The 21,477-nt window shown below is 58.7% G+C and overlaps 1 protein-coding gene across 7 annotated transcripts in view; it reads right to left on the reverse strand.

The window, feature by feature from the left end:
* The window catches only part of EIPR1 (EARP complex and GARP complex interacting protein 1), a 67,693-nt gene that overhangs the window by 26,428 nt on the left and 19,788 nt on the right, over positions 1–21,477 (reverse strand). Inside the window, exons 1-4 of one of the 7 annotated variants that reach the window (XM_069575192.1) lie at positions 18,151–18,213; positions 17,337–17,679; positions 16,206–16,278; positions 15,886–16,111 (exon numbers count right to left, since the gene is read on the reverse strand). The exons of 5 other annotated variants lie outside the window; for them this stretch is intronic. In XM_069575192.1, the coding sequence (XP_069431293.1) occupies positions 15,886–15,907 (22 nt within the window). In that variant the 5' untranslated portion in view covers positions 15,908–16,111; positions 16,206–16,278; positions 17,337–17,679; positions 18,151–18,213. Of the gene's footprint in view, positions 1–15,885; positions 16,112–16,205; positions 16,279–17,336; positions 18,214–21,477 lie in introns of those variants that run through there. One more of the 7 variants, XM_069575193.1, reaches the window with a different exon arrangement.

The raw sequence follows: 21,477 nt of genomic DNA on the forward strand, positions 1-21,477 counted from the left end.
TACATGTGTAAAAAGCTTAGAATCTACACACACAGACGGTAAAAATACAAAGGGAAATCAGCAAAACTGCTAGACACAAAGACGATGTATAAAATTCAACTGGTATCTACAGAGTCACAAAGATTTTTAAAAACAAAATTTGAAGAACTATTAATGATTAATTAGAAACTGAAATATCCAATAATACCTCAAATGAAAGAGATACGAAATGCAAAACACTGCTAACAGAGCAAAGGCCTTGCTGATGGGAGGGGCACACCATGTCCACAGACGGGAAACTTCTCTGCTGCAAAGAGCCCCAAATCCTCAGAGTCTAGTTGGCTTTTTTTTTTTTTTTGGAAGAAATGCTAAAACTTCCATGGAAATGTGAACTACCCAGATGGCCAAGACAGTCACGCAGAAGAACAAACTAGATGGTTTACAATCTGGTATTAATTTACTGCTGATACCCAGTTAAATAGCCCAGAGAAAGAAAATGAAATCCAGAAATAGATTCCACAGGGATGGTCACCTGATTTAAAACAAAATGACAAAATGATACTTACTGGAGCGGACAAAGGATGGTCTTTTCAATAAAAGATGCTGGATCAGTTATGTATCCATGTGAAAAAAAAAAAAAAATGAGCTGCATTCTACTTCACAACACATCCAAAAACTAACTCCAGGTACACTGGAGATTGACCTGAGTAAGATGGAACCACACAAATCTTTCTAGAATACACAGCAGAATATCCTGACTCTGGAATTAGCAAAGACTTCTTAAATGAGGCAGAAAAACCCAATGACAAAGGGAAAGACTGATAACAGGCTGCTTTATAATTAAGAACTTCATTCACCAAAAGTCACTGGACTTTATCAAAATTTAAAACTGCCGCTCTTGGAAAGACTCAGCTTTAAAAATAAAGCAGAACCTGGAGACAATATTCAGAATACATATATCTGTATCCTGATAAAGGGCTTGTATCTAATACATATAAAGAATTTCTACAACTTAATAATAAGACAAGTAACCCAATCTTCGAAAGCAGGCAGAAGACTGAATCAGACATTTCACAAAAGAAAACATCTGAATGGTCAATAAGCACCAGAAAAGGTGCTCAACATCAACAGTGATCGCACAACAAAACCGGAACAAGACGGACTGCGGACCTGACAGAACGGCTACAATTCAGTATAAAGGCAAGCGTACCCCGCAAGCGTTGCTGGAAGAGTGTAAAATAATTCAAACATTCTGGAAACATGTTGGCAGTTGAACGTCCATGTACCCAGCAACCCTACTCTCAGGAGAAGCTGTCGGGAAGCGTGGCTTGTTGGTAACAGGTTTGTGATCACCCTCTGACCCCCGCAGTTAAACCTGGCCCCAAAGCGAGAGTGGCCTGCTGGTGGTAGGTGACTGCCAGAAGCCAGGGGGCAGCAATTATCCTAACGACCAACCAGGCCAGGGTACCAGCCAAGGAAGGCCAACTGGCCGACAGACAATGGGAGACGGCCTCCAAGAAACGGAGCAGATGGCCCTCCGCACCTGTATCACTGCCCCGCCCAACACACACACACACACACACAGGCACGCGTCCACACAAACGCCAAGGGAAACAGGAGTGAACGAGCAGGAGGGGGAGGGGAGTCACTCCACTGAGGTCATAATCCTTTACCCAGGCCTGGGCTGGGCTGGTCTCAGACACGGGACCCACTGCTGGGAACACGGCCGGAGGCCCTGCAGGCAGGACCCCGCAGCACCAGGCAGGTTGTAACAAGACACCCCCACCCCCATTGGCCTCCAGGGACCTCCTGCTGCTGCTCACACACCGGGCAGAGGGCCACACTCTGGCAGCTCAAGGTTCACTGAACCCAAAGTGTCCCATGTCCCCGTCAAACTGGGGCATGGGGGGCCAGGCAATAACTGGACAAAGCCAGGCCACAGCAGATGCGCCAGGCCTGCAGACCCACCCAGAGAGGCCGTTTCCATGGGGTGGACACACAGCAGGGGTTAAAAGGCCCACCGCCCCGTGGCCTTTGGGGTCAGCGGGTGGAAGCCTCAGAAAGTGTCCCTCTCCCTGTCAAAGGCAGTGGAGACATGGGCCTACTTTAACAGTTAAAGGCATGTAGGGCCGGGGTCTCGGGGACACTAGCCACAGGGCAGCTGCACTCGGGGGGCTAGGAAGAGGACAGGCACACCCTGCCCCTCCTCGCCCTGCGCACTTGAGGCTGGAGGCAACAGTCTGGCCAGGAGCCCAGAGGAGAAGACTGGGAGCTGAGACACAGAGCCCAGCCAGACCAGACGCGGCCCACGAGGGTGCAGAGCGTGAGCAAATGGCTGCGTGACACGAGGTCCAGACCTTTGCGAATCCAGGCGAGGTGCTGAAGGAAGGAGACGCCCTCCCTGCGGGGGAGTCAAAGGAAGCTGCTGGGAACCGGAGCAACCCACCCGTGTCCCCAGGAAGGTGTGGGCACGTGGGTGTGGACACAGAGGCGCTCTGAGCAGGATCGCAGGCCCGGGGACCTCGGGGCGTGGAGCATGGCCAACGTTCCCATGTGGGATACAACAAGGTGAACTAACGCCTAGAGAAATGAGGGCTGGCGCCTCCAAGGACCAGACCAGGAAGGGCCTGGGGACCAGTCAGGCGTGCGGAGGGCCTGCTTCAGACCAGGGATGGAGGCCGGCGGTTCTGAAACCAGACTGCATCTGGCGGGAAGAGTTCCATCAGCACGAGGCAAGTCCGAAGCCCCTTACTGAACGACAAACACCAGACCCATCCTGAGGAAGACCAGAGAGCCACCGGGAGGCGCCTGCAGACATCACCGGCCCGGGAGACGTGCCGGCCTGCAGAGTACTGTCAGGGAGCGCTCTCAGTCCAAGGAATACGGTCGGCGTTATCGAAACTCTCCAAGTCATCAGAAGCAGATGAAATGGAAGGTAAGCAGCGCTAAATGAGAGACGCTGGAGGTACACCCATCGAGACGCGCAAGCTGGCTCTGAAACTCTGAAGGTTTCCAAATCTGCATGGATCTCGACTGAGCATTCCACACACATCCACCAGCTATCAAAGAGCCCGAGGTGCTTTTGAGAAGGAAACCCGATCTTTAGAAGGAAGATGCTGTAATGACCACCGAGGCGTTCTTCTTTTATCTCTGTTTTCAAAGCCACCCTGAAGTCAGGCCCCGCAGGGGAACTGCCAGTTACTGCTCCACTCCAGTGACGGGGAGCCGCCCACCCCACGCCCCATGGACACGGCCACCTCCTACGAGCCCGGTCTTCACTGCAGGTTCAGACCCACAGACGACCCGGTGCAGGCAACTCCCCACCACGCCCCGCATTCTCAGATGAGGAGACCGAGGCCCAGGAACCCAATTGCCCACCCCTGGCTCACGGAGCTCATTCACGCCAGTTCAGAGCCAGCCGAAGCCTCCTGGCTTGGGAACAGCCCAGCGCTCTGAAAGGGAAAGCGTGCGCTGAGAGCTGTGTCTCGGAGGCCCACCTGATGCCAGCCTGCCTTTCACACGTAACGCTGGAGCTGAAGGCACTTAGTGAGAAAAAAAGGCAATCGGGCAAATGGGTGGAAGAGCGCCCTCGAGGGTGCCAAGTGCACCCACGCCGGGCACAGACCGCGGTGGGGAGCAGCAGTCCAGGTTTCACAGACTCGGAGGAGGTTAGCGCCTTTCTAAGCCTGAGCAAAGCCCGGCCGGGGCCGGGGATACAGTCTGATCCACAGCTGCAGGCGAGGAGGCTTCCATGGGGCACGGTGACTCGGAATCTGAGGCTATTTTCAGAGACTTCCGCCGGCTGACACAGGCTGAGCAGGATGGACGAGGTGGGATCTGGCTGAGCTGGTGTAACCTGGCTGGCCCGCCAGCTCCCAGGGAGGTGCCCGCCATGCCTCCCCACCAGACCTGGCCTTCAGGTGCCACAGGAACCTGCGGTGAGGGACAAAGGGCAGCCAAGCGTCTCTCCAGCGGTGGGAACCCTGCTCCCCGAGATGCCTGAGGGTGGGCGGGCGGTGCCTCCCTGAGATGCCTGAGGGCGGGCGGGCGGTGCCTCCCTGAGATGCCTGAGGGTGGGCGGGCGGTGCCTTGGCAGGAGCAGGGTCGGGGAACAGGCCGCGAGCGCCGGGAGGCACAGGCAGGAAGCGTGCCAGCCCTGGGCTCCGGCCACACAGAGGAGACAGGAGGTGAGCCAGGTCCTCCAGCGCCTGGTGGGTGTGACTGCAGACTCGAGACCGACCAGGTGGGACCTGCCCTGAGTCCCCACGGTGGAGTCACTGCCCCTCACTCGGCTCCTGAGACAGTTCATAGGACAGGGCCCTGCCTTCTGGGAAACCCTTGAGGAACGACCCCATAGCAGCACCCCGAGAACGTACTGTAGGTTTTCCCCTGGGAAGCCAGCCACTCCCAGGGCAGCAGCGGCAGGAGGAAAGGGGCCCGTGAGAGCTGACGCAATCCCTGCCCAGCACATCGCACCCCGTCTCACCATCAGACCCACACACGGCGGGCCGGACCCCCTCTCAGAGTCTGCATCGCGTGCAGACTCCAGACGGTACAACGGGAAGGGAGCACAGTCCCCACCCTTCCAGGGACAGCAGAGCCGGTGGGACAGGAAGCGTGGCGTCCCCTTCCCCTTGGAACACTGTGGGGCGGGGGAACGGAGAACGTCTGGGGGCCCCTGTGGGCGGAGCTCCCTCACACCCACGCTAAACCCACGGGGCACCTGCAAGGCAGCAGAAGGTTCCAGGAGCGGCTCCCCGGGCGGTGAGGCTTCTGTCCCTGACTCGAGGTGGCGCGGGGGCACAGTGGCCTCAAGAGGACCACCAGCAGCCGGCCCATCGCCACAGGGCGGGGGCTCCCTACCCCCAGCACATCGTCCCGGTGCCCCTGTCACAGCCACCGACCCAGGCCAGGGGCTGCCTGTCTCGGGGGCCCACCAGAGGATGGGGCTGCTTTTAAAGGAGAAGCAGAGGTGACGGGAAGGGCCTGAGAAGGGCCCGTGCGCCCACAAAGCTGGGATGCCGCCTTCCGTGTGCTCCTGTCTCAGCTCCGGAGGCGCTGGCGGCAGCCTGCTCTGTGACAACCGCCGCTGCCCAGGCACCGCCCAGGCCTTCCTGGTGGAGGGTCTGGGTGCTGCGGGGAGGGGGGGGGGGGGGGCGGGCTCTGCAAGGGGTCCCGTGAGTGGTGCGGTGCCAGGTGTCCGGGGAGCTTGACCCCTGAGTGGGCCAGAACCCTCAACCCTCCGGGCCCCCTTGCCTCCAGCTGGCAGCAACCTTTCTGTGGCCTCCTAGCCCAGAGCCCCGGCTGCCCACCCCAGCCGGCCTGCTGGCCCTTCCGCAGTCCTGTGTTGCCCCAACACCCAGCCAGGTGGAGCCAAGTGGCCCCAAAAGCACAGGTGCACACCCACGGTCTCACTCACCCCAGAGCTCCAGCCTGGCCCTGCGTCCCAGCTCTGCTGGGGCCACCCCCATCCTTACTCCTGAGACCCCCAGAGACGTTCACAGCCGTAGCTGGACTCCACAGGCTCCAGCGCCGTCCTGACTCCCCGAGTCTGTCCGGCAGCACCCGTGGGTGGCGCTGAGCAACCACAGGGACACACCCAAGCCGCCTGCCTCTCGCTCCGCAGCCCTTACACAGGCGCCCGGCAGAGAGCAGGTCAGGGCCAGCCAGGGCCCCCTCCTGACCATCAACCCTGCAGGTCTGCAGCGCAGGGCTGCCCCGAGGCCCCACCCTCCAGCAGGCCCACTGCAGACCCCAGAGAGCTCTGCCCTTCTCTGACCCGACTTCCTGCAGACACAGCACCTTTCACACCCCACAGCTGTGGCCACATGTCTGGCCCAGCGCCCCAAGACCTGCCGCCCAGGGGCTCCTCCTCGTGTTGGGCCCTGACACCCGACTGCAACGCACACCATCAGAGCCCACAGACGGTTACGGCTGCAGCACTGGCTCCTGGCAGGTACGGGTGCTGCCGGGCGGGGATGGAGCCAGCTGGCTCGGGTCACCGTTGCCCAGGGAACGGCCACTGAAGCATGTGCCCTCCACAGGCGCGGGGAGCCCCGCTGGTGCCCATTACTGCTCTCGGGGTGGTGGGGCCAGTGCCAGTTCAGAAGCCTGACTCTGCCCGCGGACACGCAGGCTCATCTCGGAGCCTGACGAGGGGACACAGCGTCCCTCACCAGCCCAGCAAAGCACAGAGCGGAGAGGAGCCATCTCTGGGCCGTTCACTCACGAAACAACCCCTGCCAACTAGAAACGAGCGCACAGCCCTGGAACAACCGACCGTCCTCTTCTCACTGGAAACGCTCCTCGTTCCTTCCTCTGTTTTACTGAGAATGGCTCGAAGCGCAGGACGTGAGGGGGATTCCGAAACACAGAAGTAAGAGACCAACTTAAACCACGTCTATGTGATCGTCAGTCTTTTTTAAATGAACAGGGTCACTGTTTGGAAATTCTGGATCTTTCCATGAAACATACACACACACACACACAAGTTACTTGGAAGGTTTGATAACATTTTACATATTTACAGTACTTTCTCCTGGACAAGCTTCAAGTGCTAGATCTTTGCAAAGTCCAAAGGCAGCTGAAGCTAGTCACACGGTGCGATCTCCAAGCTTCTGACGGGGAGGCTGAGAAGCGGGCAGGTGCAGAGGAGTGTCTGTGTGGTGGACCCAGGTAACACTTCCTGCTGACACCTGACCTGACCCTCCTCCCCGGCGAGAGGCGACATGCTGGGGAAGGGCTGGGTGGACGGATCCGAGGATCTGAGTCCGCAGGGGTGGTCGCAGGATACAGGCCTACCCGCCCCCTGCACTCACCTGCCCCAGGTGTGTCATCCAGGCCGCCCCTTTGCCCCGCCCCCTCCGCGGTCTCCAGGCTCCTCCCCCGCACCCCGCTGCTCTCAGGAGCGTGCTCCTTCCTTCAGCCTCCCTCTCTGCGCAGGGAGCCACCAGGAGAGCCGAGTAAAAGCACCGCCTGTCTTCCCAAGAGCAGAGGACCACCAGGAAGGCCCTTCCCACGGGGACGAGCTCCGCTCTGTCCCCCGCCCCGGCCCCGCCCAGGCCGCCGGCCTCCACACTGCTGCACCCCACGGCCACTCCAGAGACCCTTCTTGTCCCTCCCCCGCAGCGGTTCCTCTGAAACCCTGGACACGCGGCCTCTGGGGTGGAAGCACAGGACCCCACCGGCTCCCAGGGGGCCCTGCCAGTGTGCCCCCCACCCAGGGCTTTGTTCCCCCATCGGCTCCGAGGCGAGTAGAGAAATCTCGAAGGTGAGTTAGACAGCGAGGAGCTGAAGGAGCCGAAGGCGGAGAGGGCCCCACATGACCCGGATTCCTCGCTGGAAAAGCAGGCCGTTCAGGTTCCATAAAACACAGACCACGACCCCACCCCCAAACAGAAAGGGGGCTCAAACACTGAATCTGAACCAGATTTGGGGGCTCTTCGGTAGTTTCAGAAATTTTCATTAAAGTTAGCCAACTCCTCTGAAAACAGACGATGGTGAAACAGCAAACGATGCGGCTGGAAAAGGTCTGCCAGGGCGTCTGGGAAGTCCTTCTGCCTCCCTGACCGGCAGCATCAAGCAGATGACAGCCATCAGTGATGCAGGGACACTGCTGTGAAAACCAAAGTGCTGCCATTACAAAGCCAGGCCATGGCCAGCTTCTTGGAAGAAGAGATGCTGGCTGGGAATGTCGCGAAGCAACAGGGCCTGCCTCCGCTCCCCTCCCCCACCCTCCCTCGGGCTCCTCAACTGTCACTCCTGGACCCTTAGCCACGTCCGGGTGGCAGACACTTGAGTCCAAACGTGAAGATCCCAGGGGCAATCCTCACCATCTCGGAGAAAAGCTTCTGCTGAACACTGGGTCAGACGCTGTAGGACGGCGGAGACACACCCCACCTCGGAGCCTGACCTCTCAAAACAGATTTGTCTTACTCCAAACACACAACAGCGGGCCTGCACTTGCGGGGAGGGGAGGCCTGCACTTGTGGGGGGGCCCTGCGCTTGCGGAAAGTCTACTGGGAGGGGGTGCTTCTCAAAGGAGGGCCCAAGGCCTTCCATCAGCCCTCCTCTCGCAGGAAGCGAGTGGCTGAGAGGGGGCACTCACAGAACGCAGCCTGGATGTCCGTCGAGGCCACCGCGTCCCCACACCTGGACGTGGACAGGCAGCAGCCACCCTGCCGTGGCTGCAGTGCGCTCTCCCCCGCCTCCCACCATCTCCCAGATCAGACGCTGTCCTCCACGCCCAGGACTCCCATGCAGGCTCACTCTGCAGCGCTCACTGCCCGCGGGGCTCTTCCCAGGACAGAACTGTCTATTCCATCTCCCCACCAGATGGCGAGGGAGGCTGAAGCCCTGCCACCGTCCTCCCTGGCCTCTGAGCACCCACTTTCTGCCTCCCTTCTCAGCCACCCTGAGGCCACTCTCGCCTTCCATCTGGCTTTAAACAAAGGACACCAGCCTCAGAATGTCCCTTCCTTCTGTGTGGACAGAGGGAAGGAGAGTTGACTCAGACACCCAGGTACACCTCCACAACCAACAGCAGGAACCTGGGGCAAAAACGGAGGCCCAGGAGGCAGGCGAAGGCTGAGAGTGCCCTGGGTGCTGATGCCCTAGCCGGGATACCGGGGGTCATTAGGAAGAACCTCTGCGCTCCATCACATGCTCCTCACTAAAGAGATGCTGCCTCCAGGCTTCAGTTATCCGCAACGGCCCATCTCCGGGAACCCTGCTCCCAGGTAACAGCGTGAAGCAAGCTTGGTTTAGCTCACAGGAATTCTCTTGACCACCTGTGAACGGCTCCAGGAGGAAGAAATTCACACATTCCTCCAGGGGCCCAAAGGGAAGGAGGAAGCATCTGACTTTATTCCATCCCCTTTTAGTATCAGAGCAGCAGGAATTCTGACTCTGGAAGACGGCTCCTCGGGGGGCACAAGCCCACCGTCTTCTGTCTGCTGGCTTTCTGTGTAAAGCCGCTACTCTCTGCCCCGCCAGCCCATCTCTCCATTATCAGCCTGTCGTGCCGCAAGCAGACCGAGCCCAGACTCGTAACAGTGGGGCGCGGAACAAGCCCCCCGCCCTCACCGCCGGCAGGCACCGCAGGCCCAGGGCTGGTCTGCACCCGGCGCCAGCGCCTCAGCTTTCACCCCGCAGAGATGCCCACGGCACCTCCTTTTAAGCGGCACCCGCCTCCCTGTAGCCCGCTGGCCGGATGCAGGACACACTTCCCTGTCCAGTGCTGAACCCAAACCGCTCCTCGTCTAGGCTTCCCAGCGTCCCACCCCTACAATCAGGGTCAAGGCCAGGGTGCCCCTGACACGGGGCATCACGCACACCAGAGGCCCCGGCTGGCACGTCCGACCTCTGCCCCACAGCTGGGTGCGGACGGGAGGAGGCTGGGAGGGCCTGTTCTCCTCAAGCCCTGGACGTGCAGAGCAGGCAGCAGCTGGACAAACAGCCGTGGGATGGACGGACGCACGCCTTCCTCCCCGCCGCATGCCCCACCACCCTGAGAGCTGGGCCCACCGGGCCCTCTAGAGCCCTTGCCACCAGCCTCCCACCCACACGGCAGCCCGGCCCTCTCCCTGGACTCTGGCACGCTGCCCAGCTCAGGCCCTCGGCAGGCCCCGGAGCGGAGTCTCCCAGATCTGTGCACACGCGTGACACACACACACGTGCACACGCGCACACGTGCACACGCACACACGTGCACACGCGCACTGTCCCCTCTCCTGCGGGCGCTCAAACTGCCCCTCGCCGTGGGGCAGCCTGCCCCGCGGCCACGCCCAGCCTCGCAGAGCCCAGGCCCCTCTTGCTGTGCCTCCCGACGCTCTCCTCCACAGGGTCTGTGTTTACACGTGCGTGTGAGCCGGTGCCCAATCAAGGTCTAGACCCAGGCCGGCGGGCGGAAACGGCCCAGGACAGAGCTGAGCGGTCATCGTCACGTCACATCAGAGACGCAAAGCCTGTCTCTAAACGCAGAAAGATACAAAGCGACAGCCCTTGCAGGGAAGGTGCTTTTGTCACTAACGCGTGGGGGGGTGGGGGGGGGGGGTTGGGGGTCAGACTGCGATTGGAAAGCAGACGCTCCCGGGGACCCGGAACACAGTCAAGAGAAAGCCGCCCCTAAGCCACGGTCACAGCAATCCACTCTGCTGACGCTTCTGCAAGTGTTTCCTAAAGGGTGTTAATTCTGACTCGGGCTTCGAGACACCGGCTGCCACCTGGCTGTCCGCGCTGAATCTGGCCCCAGGGTTTGCCCAGGAAGAAGGTGATGGGGACGAGGGCGAAGCAGGCCCAGGGAAGGCGGGGACAGAAAGGGGACAAGACACAGGGGCAGGGCACCCATGTCCCCTGTCCCTCTGTGACCAGCCAGGCAAAAGGCCACTGGACCACACGTGTCTGTTTCTGCCACAAGAGGGACAGAGGAAGCCTGTCTCGTCCCCTCACACTACAGGCCAGGCCAGGAGCTGGGACTCCAGGGGGAAGCACCCAGGCCTGGGGAACCTCTCCACCCTTGGGGAGCCAGCCCTCCGCTTTCCGGTCAGGATGGAAAAGAGACCTGACCTTCAGCTTCTCTCGAGCTCCTGAGACTCCCCGGCTTCGATGTGCATGCTCGGTGTCTCTGAATCCAGTCTCCACGTCGAGGACTGAGCATCCGCCAGGTGTGAGCGCCAGCGCCCGCAGCGGTGGGGACGGCTGGGGCGGGGGGGCGCAGCTCGGGGAGAGCTCACGGTCACACCCAGTGTCACCGCACAGATACTTGGAGGTCAAGAATTCAATCTTTCTGTAATTAGGGTTCACACGGAGGCAAAATGGGATGGCATCTCACGTGAGCAGCACACAGCTCATTACATACCTGAACGCCTTCTCTGTATCTGAGTCTGCTGGGCCCCGAATATTTATCATGGGTAACCTTTCTGCTTTCAAAGGGAAGCTAGGAAAGATAGCTGCTTGCTAAATGCATTATGATATAGGTCAAAATAATACTATAAAAAAGGTATATTTTTAAAAGTTTTACCAGGGTATTTACAATGTAAGTTCCGTTAAAGACGACAGGTTTGAAAATGACCAGCTGCACTCGGGCAGCTTCTGCCAAGATGACAACCCTAGCGGGGAGAGACGGAAGCAACGCCTATTTCTTCATAACAAATTACCAGACTCAAAGTCTGCACCCCCGCCCAGTTCCTGCACTGAAATCCCAGCCCCCAGTGCTACGGTGTCAGGAGGGGGCCCTCTGGGCGGTATCAGGTCGTGAGCGGAGCTGCGTGACGGGGTTGGTGCTCCTGAAAGAGACCGTGTGCCCTTTCACCCCAAGGGCACTGTCAGGGGATGACGAAGCTGGTCCTTAACGGTTGGGTTCCACTCGAAGATGATAAATTACCTCCTTCTTAAGCTCGCCTTCTGGGATCAACCTGGCTCCTAGCAACACACGGGGGACTTGATGGAGAGAGGTCTTCTCCCTCCACAGGCAGAGGCGGGCCCTCAGACCCCAAGGAGAACAGGCCCACGCCCTCCACAGGCCTGCACCCTCCACAGGCAGAGGCAGGGGTCCCTGAGACCCCGAGAAGAACAGGTCTTCTCCCTCCACAGGCCTGCACCCTCCACAGGCAGAGGCGGGCCCTCAGACCCCAAGGAGAACAGGCCTGTGCTCATGGCTGGCCAAGGGACTCTCCTAAGCAGGCCGCCGGTCGGAGGGAGCGCTCGCCCCTTCCAACTGGGGCAGCCCGTTTTACCCAGGGGCTCACGATGCACGTGCTGGCCCTTGGGCGAACACAGCTGAACCACGTTGGCTTAAACCCAACTCTCAGGAAAGCATTTCTGGTCACACTGTATTGGTTCGAGAGTTCATGTCTAGGTGCGCTAGAGAAGAGTCCCAGGGAACTTTCTCACCCGGCTCTGGAGTCCACACAGCTGCACAAACCCTCCAGAGTGGAAGGGAGGAGAGCCCCTGCAGAGAATACCTGCGCGGCGACGGAGGGGGACGCTGCAGCTAGGTGTTCAGAAACTTCCGGGTCCGCAGCAGAGAAACCAGTTCCCCGGAACCCAACCAGCCCAGGAACCGACGCGGGTGCTCGTAGGGTGTCTGGAGGAGGGAGCCCCTGCCTGATGCCCGGCCCCCGCTCAGGGAGCAGGATGGCCCTGCCCTCTCAGGTCACAGGGAGAGCTGATCTTCAAAAGGGAAAAACAGACGCCAACACGCTGGAAAGGTGTGCGGTTTCACATCACTCACAGCCCGGAACCACTGCGATGCGTGTGGTCAGTGGGGAACCGCCGTCTCCCAGGCGCCCTCAGAAGGCCCCTCCTCTGAGTCCAGGCCCTCGGCTCCGCCCTCCTCCCTGCCCCGGGGTTTCCTCTCTGTCCCTTATATTGTCTGTGTGGCCTCTTAGCGCACTGATGGGCCGCAGGAAGTGAACTCAACAACTGGCCCTGGGTGGAGGAACGGGGAGGAGCGGATGTCCAGGAGGGGCAGGCCTGTGCCCCTGTGGAGTGCTCACTACCAGGAGAGCTGGCGCTGGGCCCGCGGCCCATCTCTGACCACCCCCACCAGCCCCTGACCTAGGCACCACCTCTGCGGGGGTACCGGGTAGCTCCTGTCCTCCCCACTCAACCGTGAGCTCCCGGCAGGGCAGGGTCTCCTCCCAACAGGGCAAGGGGCACGTGGTATGCAGGCAGCCAGCACATGGGGCCCTGGGCGGCCCAGTGAGAACGGAAACAGGCTGGGCCTCCACGCCACCCCTGCAGACCCAGGGTGGTAATTGGAGGTGACCCAGCACCCGACACAGCGCACAGCCCTCAGGCCTCAGCCACATCCACAAAGCTGCCTCCATCGATGAAAAGAGATGACTTTAGGACACAGGGGAATGAGTGGGCACGTCAGTTGTGACGAGAACCGGGCCCCGTCTGGCCGTCGAGGGCAGTGCTGGAAACATACCAGGGACTAGCCCGGCGGCAGCATCGACAGGCAGGCCCACCACAGTGCCAGGGACCCACTCCCACCTGGAGGCCACGGCTCTGCGGCCACTCGGCCCCCCACCCCCAAAGCCGACGGCTCTGCAGCCCCCACACTGGCGACCCCACCGTCCTCTCGTGTGGCCACCTCCGACCTGAGGAGCCTAGGTCACGTGCTGTGTCCCAGCCTGGAAACTGGAAAGGAGGGATGGGAAACTGGAAACTTGGTATATTTCCATGAGGGGAAACAGTACTAATAACCTAGGAATCTCCCCCAAATACATGAAGAAAATTCCAAACGTGAGTGATCTGCCCTGGGCTCGAGGGAAACCTCCAGACCGGTGAGGGGAACCAGGGAACCCCGGAAGAGCTCCGCCCTCTGCTGGCTGAGCCCACCGCCCGTCAGGCCACCGGACTTAGACGCTGAAAGAGGCAGCCAACAAGGGAGAGACCCGGGCAGACAGCTCCTGCTTGATTTCAGATGGAAGGCTTTTAAATCTCACACAATTACATCAGACCGACTAATGAAGAGTGATCACCATAAAAGCCCGTCACTCAAAGCCAACCTGCAGAAACGGCTTCACGGTTTAAGACGGAGACTTTCTGAATGGCCACACTTCCCGTTTTTCTAACTGTCACTCGGTAAGGAATGAGGACCGTCCCCAAGCACAGAGGTAAGGACGTCGACTGGAATGGCGACGTGGCCCCAGGCCGTGGCGGGAAGAGGGCGGGGGCACCTCCTGTAACACGGCGCAGAGGGAGGACCACTCAGGAAACTAAATTCCTATTTTTAAACCAAAAGCAAAATAAAAGACAAAAACAATACAAACACAAGTATACAGGTGTACAGAAAACGGCACATCTGATGTCAGCATCCGTCAAGGCAACCTTGAGAAAATCGTTTTTTCACTGAGGAGGCAGAGAGACCTACCTGGAAAGTGTCTGCACTTCTCTAGGAGCAGAGCTGAAACGTCATGTACGTGGAGCAAACAGCAAGAAAACGATACAAAACAGCATCTCCAGAAACATCGCAGATAAATCAGGTGAGATTTCACCAACTGTTGAAGTAGCCGCCGGAAGGTAAGGAAGGGACAGTGACGAGAAAGGAAGGGGGGCAGAGAAAACAGACAACAGGACGAACGCGGCAGCCCCACGCACGCGCAACTCACACACAGGCAGCGCGACAGGGAGGCAGCCCCACGCACGCGCAACTCACAGACAGACAGCGTGACAGGGAGTCAGCCCCAACGCACGCACAACTCACACACAGACAGCGTGACAGGGAGGCAGCCCCAACGCACGCACAACTCACACACAGACAGCGTGACAGGGAGTCAGCCCCAACGCACGCACAACTCACACACAGACAGCGCGACAGTGAGAGTCAGCCCCACGCACGCACAACTCACACACAGACAGCGCGACAGGGAGGCAGCCCCACGCACGCGCAACTCACAGACAGACAGCGTGACAGTGAGAGTCAGCCGCGCAGTCGTGTCCGACTCTTTGCGACCCCACAGACTGTAGCCCGCCAGGCTCCTCTCTCCATGGAATTCTCCAGGCGAGAATTCTGGGGTTGGTTGCCATTTCCTTATCCAAGGGATCTTCCCAGCCCAGGGATCAAACCCAGGTCACCCCCACTGCGGGCAGACTCTTTACTGACGGAGTCACCGGGAAAGCCTTGACACACCCTTCCTAAAACATAAACAGTCTAGATACACCAATTAAAAGAGAGCAGCAGGATGGATTAAACACATACACACGCCCCAACAAAGAGCCGTGAGCAAAACAGCTCACCTCCAAAGGCCGCAGGGCATCCTGGGTGAGAGGGGGGAGGGGCTCCCCTGCGCCACCTGCCGGGAGAGAGGCCTCCGGGGGCCCACACCCTCTTCTCATCGAATGACACCCACGCCGTCTTTAACAGAACAGCAGCAGTGGAGGCAACCCAGGAGAGGATCAGGGAAGACAGAACGCGTCAGCACGGACTCACCTCCGAGAAGTCTGCTCCCCTGACCTGGACGGCACAGGGAGCTCAGGGAAGCTCTAGGACATTCCGTCTTTAGCAGAGCCCCCATCTCCCACCCCCACCTTTCCCAACACACACAGCCCGGTGCGCGGCGGTGGAGGGAACAGGCTGGCTCAGGACAGACAGACTGTGCCAGGCAGGCAACTGAAAGAATGCTTGAGGAGGAGGGATCAGCATGAAGATCCGCCAGAGAACTGGCAGAGTGCAGCCACCGGGGAGCAGAAGGGCAGCGCGGGGCCGGCTCCCGGAGAGCGTGGGGCAGGTGGAACAGAGAGCGCGGGGCCGGCTCCCGCAGAGCGCGGGGCAGGTGGAACAGCCCCTTACCGGGCACCTGAAGCCCACAGTTACACTTCTGCTTCACAGACACAGACAAGCCCAGGAGGGGCCCTAAGTGCTCCAGGTCAGGGGGAGACAGGGGGCCAGGACCGGCTCCCAGATGCTCTGGGCTGGTGGTGAAGCCAAACCAGAGCCTGCGTCTGTGCTTAAAAAAAAAAATCTGCTGTAGGAGTCAAATTACAGTGGTCAAGGTGAGACCTGAAGGCCCAAGCTGGGGCCTGGGCAGGAGAGGAGATGGGAGGTGGGGGAGGAGTGGGGGCGAGGCCAGGAAGAGTTCAGCACGCGCATCTGACCCTCAGCCCTCACCCTGGAGTCTTCATCAGCAGGCCCAAGCCTCCCTCAGGCTTCCTCTCACTCCCACCCACCCCCTCAGTCCCAGCAAGACCTTGGGCCACCCCCAAACTGCGCGCCTGACCATGGGCCGGACAGACGCTGGGCCCTTGGTCTGCCGGGCGGTCGTCCTCAGCTCACTGCAGAGAGAGCAGGCGGACGCGGCAGCAGTATTTCACCGCCCCCGCTCTGTCCGCCCTTCACTGCTCTAATTTCCCGAGGACCCTGCGCTGCCGTGATCTACAGTCTTTCTGACATTTCACCTTCCGCTGCTGAAAAATCCATCTGGTCCTGACGTGGGCTGCTCTCCCCCGCGCGCGGGGGCGTGAGATTGATTCCACTGCTGGTAATCCCAGCTGCCACTCAGCCAGCCTTCCCGGGGCTGAGGGAGGCGCAGAGCCCGGCGCCCATTGGATGGGAGCTTCTAAAAGCCCCAGCTCATCGCCCCCGTGTGCATCCTTTTACCTTTGTTCTCCATCTTGAGTTCACCTTTTTTTAAAAAAAAAAAATAGAGCGCCTGTTAGTCTTCCTGAAATTTCACCAGCACACAGAGAAGCTTTTTCTCATTTTCAGGTACTCGCACCTTTCTTTAAAGACTACTTTCACAGGGCTTCACGTCTGGCGAGTCACGGGACCACAGAGTGACACGGATGACGCTGCCAGAAGGAGCAGGGTTTCCCACGGTCCTCGGGGTCAGGGCCCCCTCCTCCACCCCCTCCAGTCCATCTGGATCTCGAAAAATTGCAGATCTGACCCCGAAACCGCCTGCCCGGGGGGGGGGGGGGGGGCGGCTCGGGTGCATCACTCCGGCCGGCCTTTCAGTGGTTGCTAACCCCCAGCCTCCTCCCGGGAAGTTCTGCTCTCGCCGTGGGCCCAGAGCACATGGTGGTCACCGCCCCCCAGCTGTCTACAGATGCATGCACAGCGCCTGCACAGCGCCTGCCCCCACCACCCCTCCAGCACCGCCCAGCCACGCCCCCGCCACTCTTAAGGCCCCGCCCCTTCCAGCCACCATCCTCCTAGCCTCGCCTCCCCAGGGCAGCCCTCAAGGGCAACGCCCACCCCAGCCAGGCCCCTACGGGGCTCTCAAGGTCACGCCCCTTACCAGCCACGCCCCCTTCTAGCCAAGCCTCCCCAGGGCAGCGATCAAGGCCACGCCCTGCCTGGCCATGCTCCCTCCCACATCCCAAACAGCGTCATCAAAATAGAAGGCAGGCCTTTAAGGTCTCACCTCTAGTCAAAACACAACAGCAAAGTGTGTGCAGGGAGGCCTGAGGCACACCCGATGGGTGGGCTGACTTCTGGAACCCAGGGACATGCCGAGTGATGGAGGCTGGTTACCTACCTTTGGGTCTGAGAACCTCACCAGGATAGAAGCCCTCCCCAAACCTCTTTCCAAACCTCTCACATAAATAAATGAGTCACAAATCCACCGCTCTCAAGGACTGAACTATTTCCCCCTGACCCACAAACTCACGTGCTTAAGCCCTCACCCCAGCACCTCAGAATGTGGCTGTACAGGCAGACAAGGCCTCTGAAGAGGCGATTCAGATGAGGTCATTAGGGTGGAGCCCTGATTCGAAAGGACCGGCATCCACATGAGAAAAGGGCTTCGGGACACAGCCAGGCCCAGAGGGACGGCCACATGAGCAGAAGCCTCGGAGAGGGCCCTCGGAGGACCCCTGGACCTCAGGCTGCAATTGCTCGCGCACACCTGTGGGTTCTGTCGTGCACACCGGAGCAGATGGAGACTGTGGGCAGGGCAGAGCACCGTGGAAGGAGCCACCTCGAGAAGGCCCAGCCTCACAAAGCCAGGGCAGCTGGCAGCCCCACCTACATCTCCGGGGAGAGGGGAACAGGGTGATGGGGCGGGGCAGGGAAGAACAAGGGAAAACTTAATTCAAATTGGGCTTTGTCTAAGCACCCCCTCGGGGCCTAAGACCCGGAGAAAGGACAAGGACAAGGTGCGCTGATACACGACGGAGCATGAGGCCGTGAGCAGGCGTCCAGCGGCCAGCCCAGGGGACCACGTCTTAGTCAGCATCTTCATCAGCAATCTGGAAGGAGCGGTAAACAGCACAGTAATTAAATTTCCAGATGATGCTAAATTTGGAGGTGCTACAGGGAGTCAGTGAGGGCAGAGAAACGAGGCAGATGGGATCCAAAGAGGTTAGTCAGGAGGGTAAGAAGCAATCCAGGATTCCGTCTCCAAGAAGAGAAGCTAATTAAAAACTTCCCCCATGCTCTGGAGCTCCATCTAACTCCCATCAGACGGCTGTACAAGCACAATGCAGGCGGCCCTTGCTGTCCGAACTCACTGTCCCGGCCCTGATACCCAAAATCGGAAACCAGAAGCAGTGAGCCTGGCTGAGATGAAGCCGGCAGTCAGAACCCTCCTCACCTGCGGTCCAAAAGTCAGAGCCAGATGGCTGATGGGAAGCTGCTGTATAACACAGGATGCTCTGTGACCCCCAGAGGGCTGGGATGGGTGGGGAGGTTCAGGAGGGAGGGGATGTATGTGTACTTACAGCTGACTCAACGATGCTGTACGGCAGAAGTCAACACAATATTGTAAAGCAGTTATCCTCCAGCTAAAAACAAGAGGCCAACAGAGGCTGTGGTAACATGGTACAGGTCACACAACTCGGTGCTGAGAGGAATAACCCCAGCAGGTCTGGAATATTTGGGCAAGCAACAAAATACTGGGCCTATAAAATACGATCGATTTCTAAAGAGAGATCAAGGCCCTGTGTTAAGATCATTGATCTCATCGGCCTCTAAACGCCAAGATTTGAGCATTATCACAAACATCACTCAAAAGTGGGGACCGTTATGTCTCTGTTCTTGGTGACAAAAACCAACAAGAAGAAAACATCTTTATAACAAGGAGTGTTTACAGAATCCTTGCCCCGGAAACAATGTTCTCCGGGGACAGGGGGAGGCCAGATGTGGGTCAGGGGCTCTGGAATCAGCGACGAATCAGCGCAGCAAGGTCCTGCTGGAGGTGCGGTAAAGCAGGGCTAAACCAGGCACCGGGCGCCCCATGCTCCCGGCGGGGCCATCGCCACACCGAGGTGCGGAAGGCATCCCAGCGCCGAGCGCCGGGCGAGTGGACGCAGGAGGCGTGGTGTGGACACAGAGCGGACCCTCACTCAGCCATAAAAAAGGAGGCAACCTTCATCAGCAACAACACGGATGAGCCTGGGGGGCACTACGCTAAGTGGGATGAGGCATCATATGAGGACAAACCCTGTATGAACTCACGTCTATGAGAGATCTAGGAGAGAAAAAAAAGAGCCCACAGCTACAGAGAACAGAGCGATGGTCGCCAGGGGTGGTTTGGGGGCTGTGGAGAATTGGGTGAAAGGGGTCAGAAAGCCCAAACGTTCAGTTGTGAGATAAACGGGGATGTAACACACAGGATAGCGACCAGTTACCACTGCGTGCTGTGTGCTCAGCCGCGCCTATTCTTGGTGATCAAAGTGTCTCTTTTGCGACCCCATGGACTGTAGCCCACCAGGCTCCTCTGTCCATGGGATTCTCCAGGCAAGAATACTGGAGTGGGTAGCCATTCCCAAGACCCAGAGGATCTTCCCGACCCAGGAATTAAACCCGTGTCTCTCGCATCTCCTACACTGGCAGGCAGATTCTTTACCACCGCGGCACCTGGAAAGCCCACAATTGAGAACACTGTACCGTGTATTTGAGTCTGTGGCCACGCCACCCTGAACGCGCCTGATCTCATCTGTACTGCGTATCTGAAGGTCGCTGAGAGAGTTTAACTGCATGTGACTCAAATCGTTATGGTGTACACCGGAAACTAACACGAGGTCACATGCCAATTATATCTCAATAAACTGGAAAAACCGCTAATAAACGAACTGCCCGCGCCTGGCACCTTAGCATTCAGAGGTACCTGTCATGCTCACCACATTTCCTCACGTGCAGAACGGCATGGTGCGTCGGTAAGACCCAGCAGCAGTGTGTGACCTGCCCGGCCCCCGCCATGAGCCACGGGGCGGGGCTTCGGCCCAAATCTGCCAGGCGAGCACCACACCCCATGTGCCCAGCACCGGCCTCCAGCCAGGCCCTCTAATGGGCCACCCCTCAGCCCTGCACCCCTCGGTCCAGGCTGCGCAGAAGCTCTGCTTCCTCTGCGCAGGCAGGCAAGTGGCGGGTGAGCTGGAGATGGGCGGGTGTGTGTTTCTCTTCGCCAGGGCCACCTTATATTCCTCAATGACGGATAAGCCATTCAGGCGAACAGGCAGCAAAGAAACACGCAGTTTTTTTGGCAAGGAAGAGTTAATCGTATCTACATCCTGAAGGAAATAGCACTGGAACAAAACAGTAACTTGATCTCAAAATAATATTCCATGTGGCTGGTTTCCCATTTCTCACCAGACTCGGTGACCGCAGTGAGGGACCTCCACGTGAACCCCAGATGGAAGAGGAGCTGGCGAAACACACACCTAACGTTCACGCAGCACACGCACCCCCCATGCACGGCCCCCACGGAGCCGCAGGCCCTCACCCAGGATCCTGCCCCCGCAACATCATCTTTGGGTGATGCTGGTCAGCACACAGCCCTCCCAGTGACAAGCCCGTCAGATCTGTTAGCCAGAGAGCAAGAGAGCCCAGAAAACCTATAATGTTAAAACGAGGTGCAGACCATTTCCATTTCCTGCCCCGCTGTACTCAGTCTGGGCTGCGGAGGACACCTGGAGCCGGCCCTGTGAGGACCCCCACTTTTACAGGGCTGGGGTCAGCACAGAGCTCCCGAGGGCTCCCCAGAGACTGCTCTCCCCAGAGAACTTTCTGACTTCTTTTCAACATGCTCATCCTCGGCACCTGGATCTGGGGAGAAGACTCACTTCTCGCCTCCTAGCTGAGCACCTACTGCCTGAAGGAAAGGCATTCCCTCTTTCCACATCCCACGCTAAAGAAAATCTCAGAGGAACGGTGAGTTTAAACACAGGAGTACCATGCGTGTCTGGAGCCGGAGACCCGTGCTGCGCCAGTGTGTGGGCCCCCAGACGGATCAGGCGGCTCTAAACAGGCCCCCTCCTCCCCAGGTGCGACTCTGACCAAAGAGACACTGTCAGCTGTCAAGGGCACCACCCGGAACAGTATCCATTGCCAAATGCCAACCCTGTCCCCACCAGACAGGCAACCTTGACCATCGCTCAGCCTTCCTAAGCCTTGGTTTCATCAGTAAAATGGCGCATGGCGAGCGGCCGCTCCTTGAAGTGTTGAAACAGCGGCTGATGCCCAGGGCCACCAGCCTTCGTGCCAGCTGCCGCCACTCTTGTGACCGCTGACAGGGCAGGGGTGGTTCTGCTGGAACAGCTGTCACGAGCTTAAACGCGAGTTATCACTAACCAGACCAGGTCTATAAACCAAACGTGGCAAGATCCATTAAAACCAAGAAAGTAACAGTCTCACAAGGCAGCAGAAACAGAAGCCAAAATAAATAAATGGGACCTAATCAAATTTACAAGCTTTTGCACAACAAAGGAGATGATAGAACAGAAACACAACCTACACAATGGGAGGAAAATACTTACAAATGATGCAACTGACAAGAGCCTGATTTCAAAAATATACAAACAGCTCACACAACTCAGCATCAAGAAAATAACCCAATCACAAAATGGGCAGAGGGTCTAAATAGAAATTTCTGCAAAGAAAACACGTACTGTGTGCCGTGCTCAGTCACTCAGTCGTGTCCAGCTCTTCTCGACGCCACGGACTGCAGCCCCCCAGGCTCCTCCGTCCACGGGACTCTCCAGGCAAGAACACTGGAGTGGGCTGCCCTTTCCTCCTCCAGGCGATCTTCCTGACTCAGACCCAGGGAT

Source organism: Ovis canadensis, chromosome 2 (assembly GCF_042477335.2).
Source record: "Ovis canadensis isolate MfBH-ARS-UI-01 breed Bighorn chromosome 2, ARS-UI_OviCan_v2, whole genome shotgun sequence".
Classification (NCBI taxonomy): domain Eukaryota; kingdom Metazoa; phylum Chordata; class Mammalia; order Artiodactyla; family Bovidae; genus Ovis; species Ovis canadensis.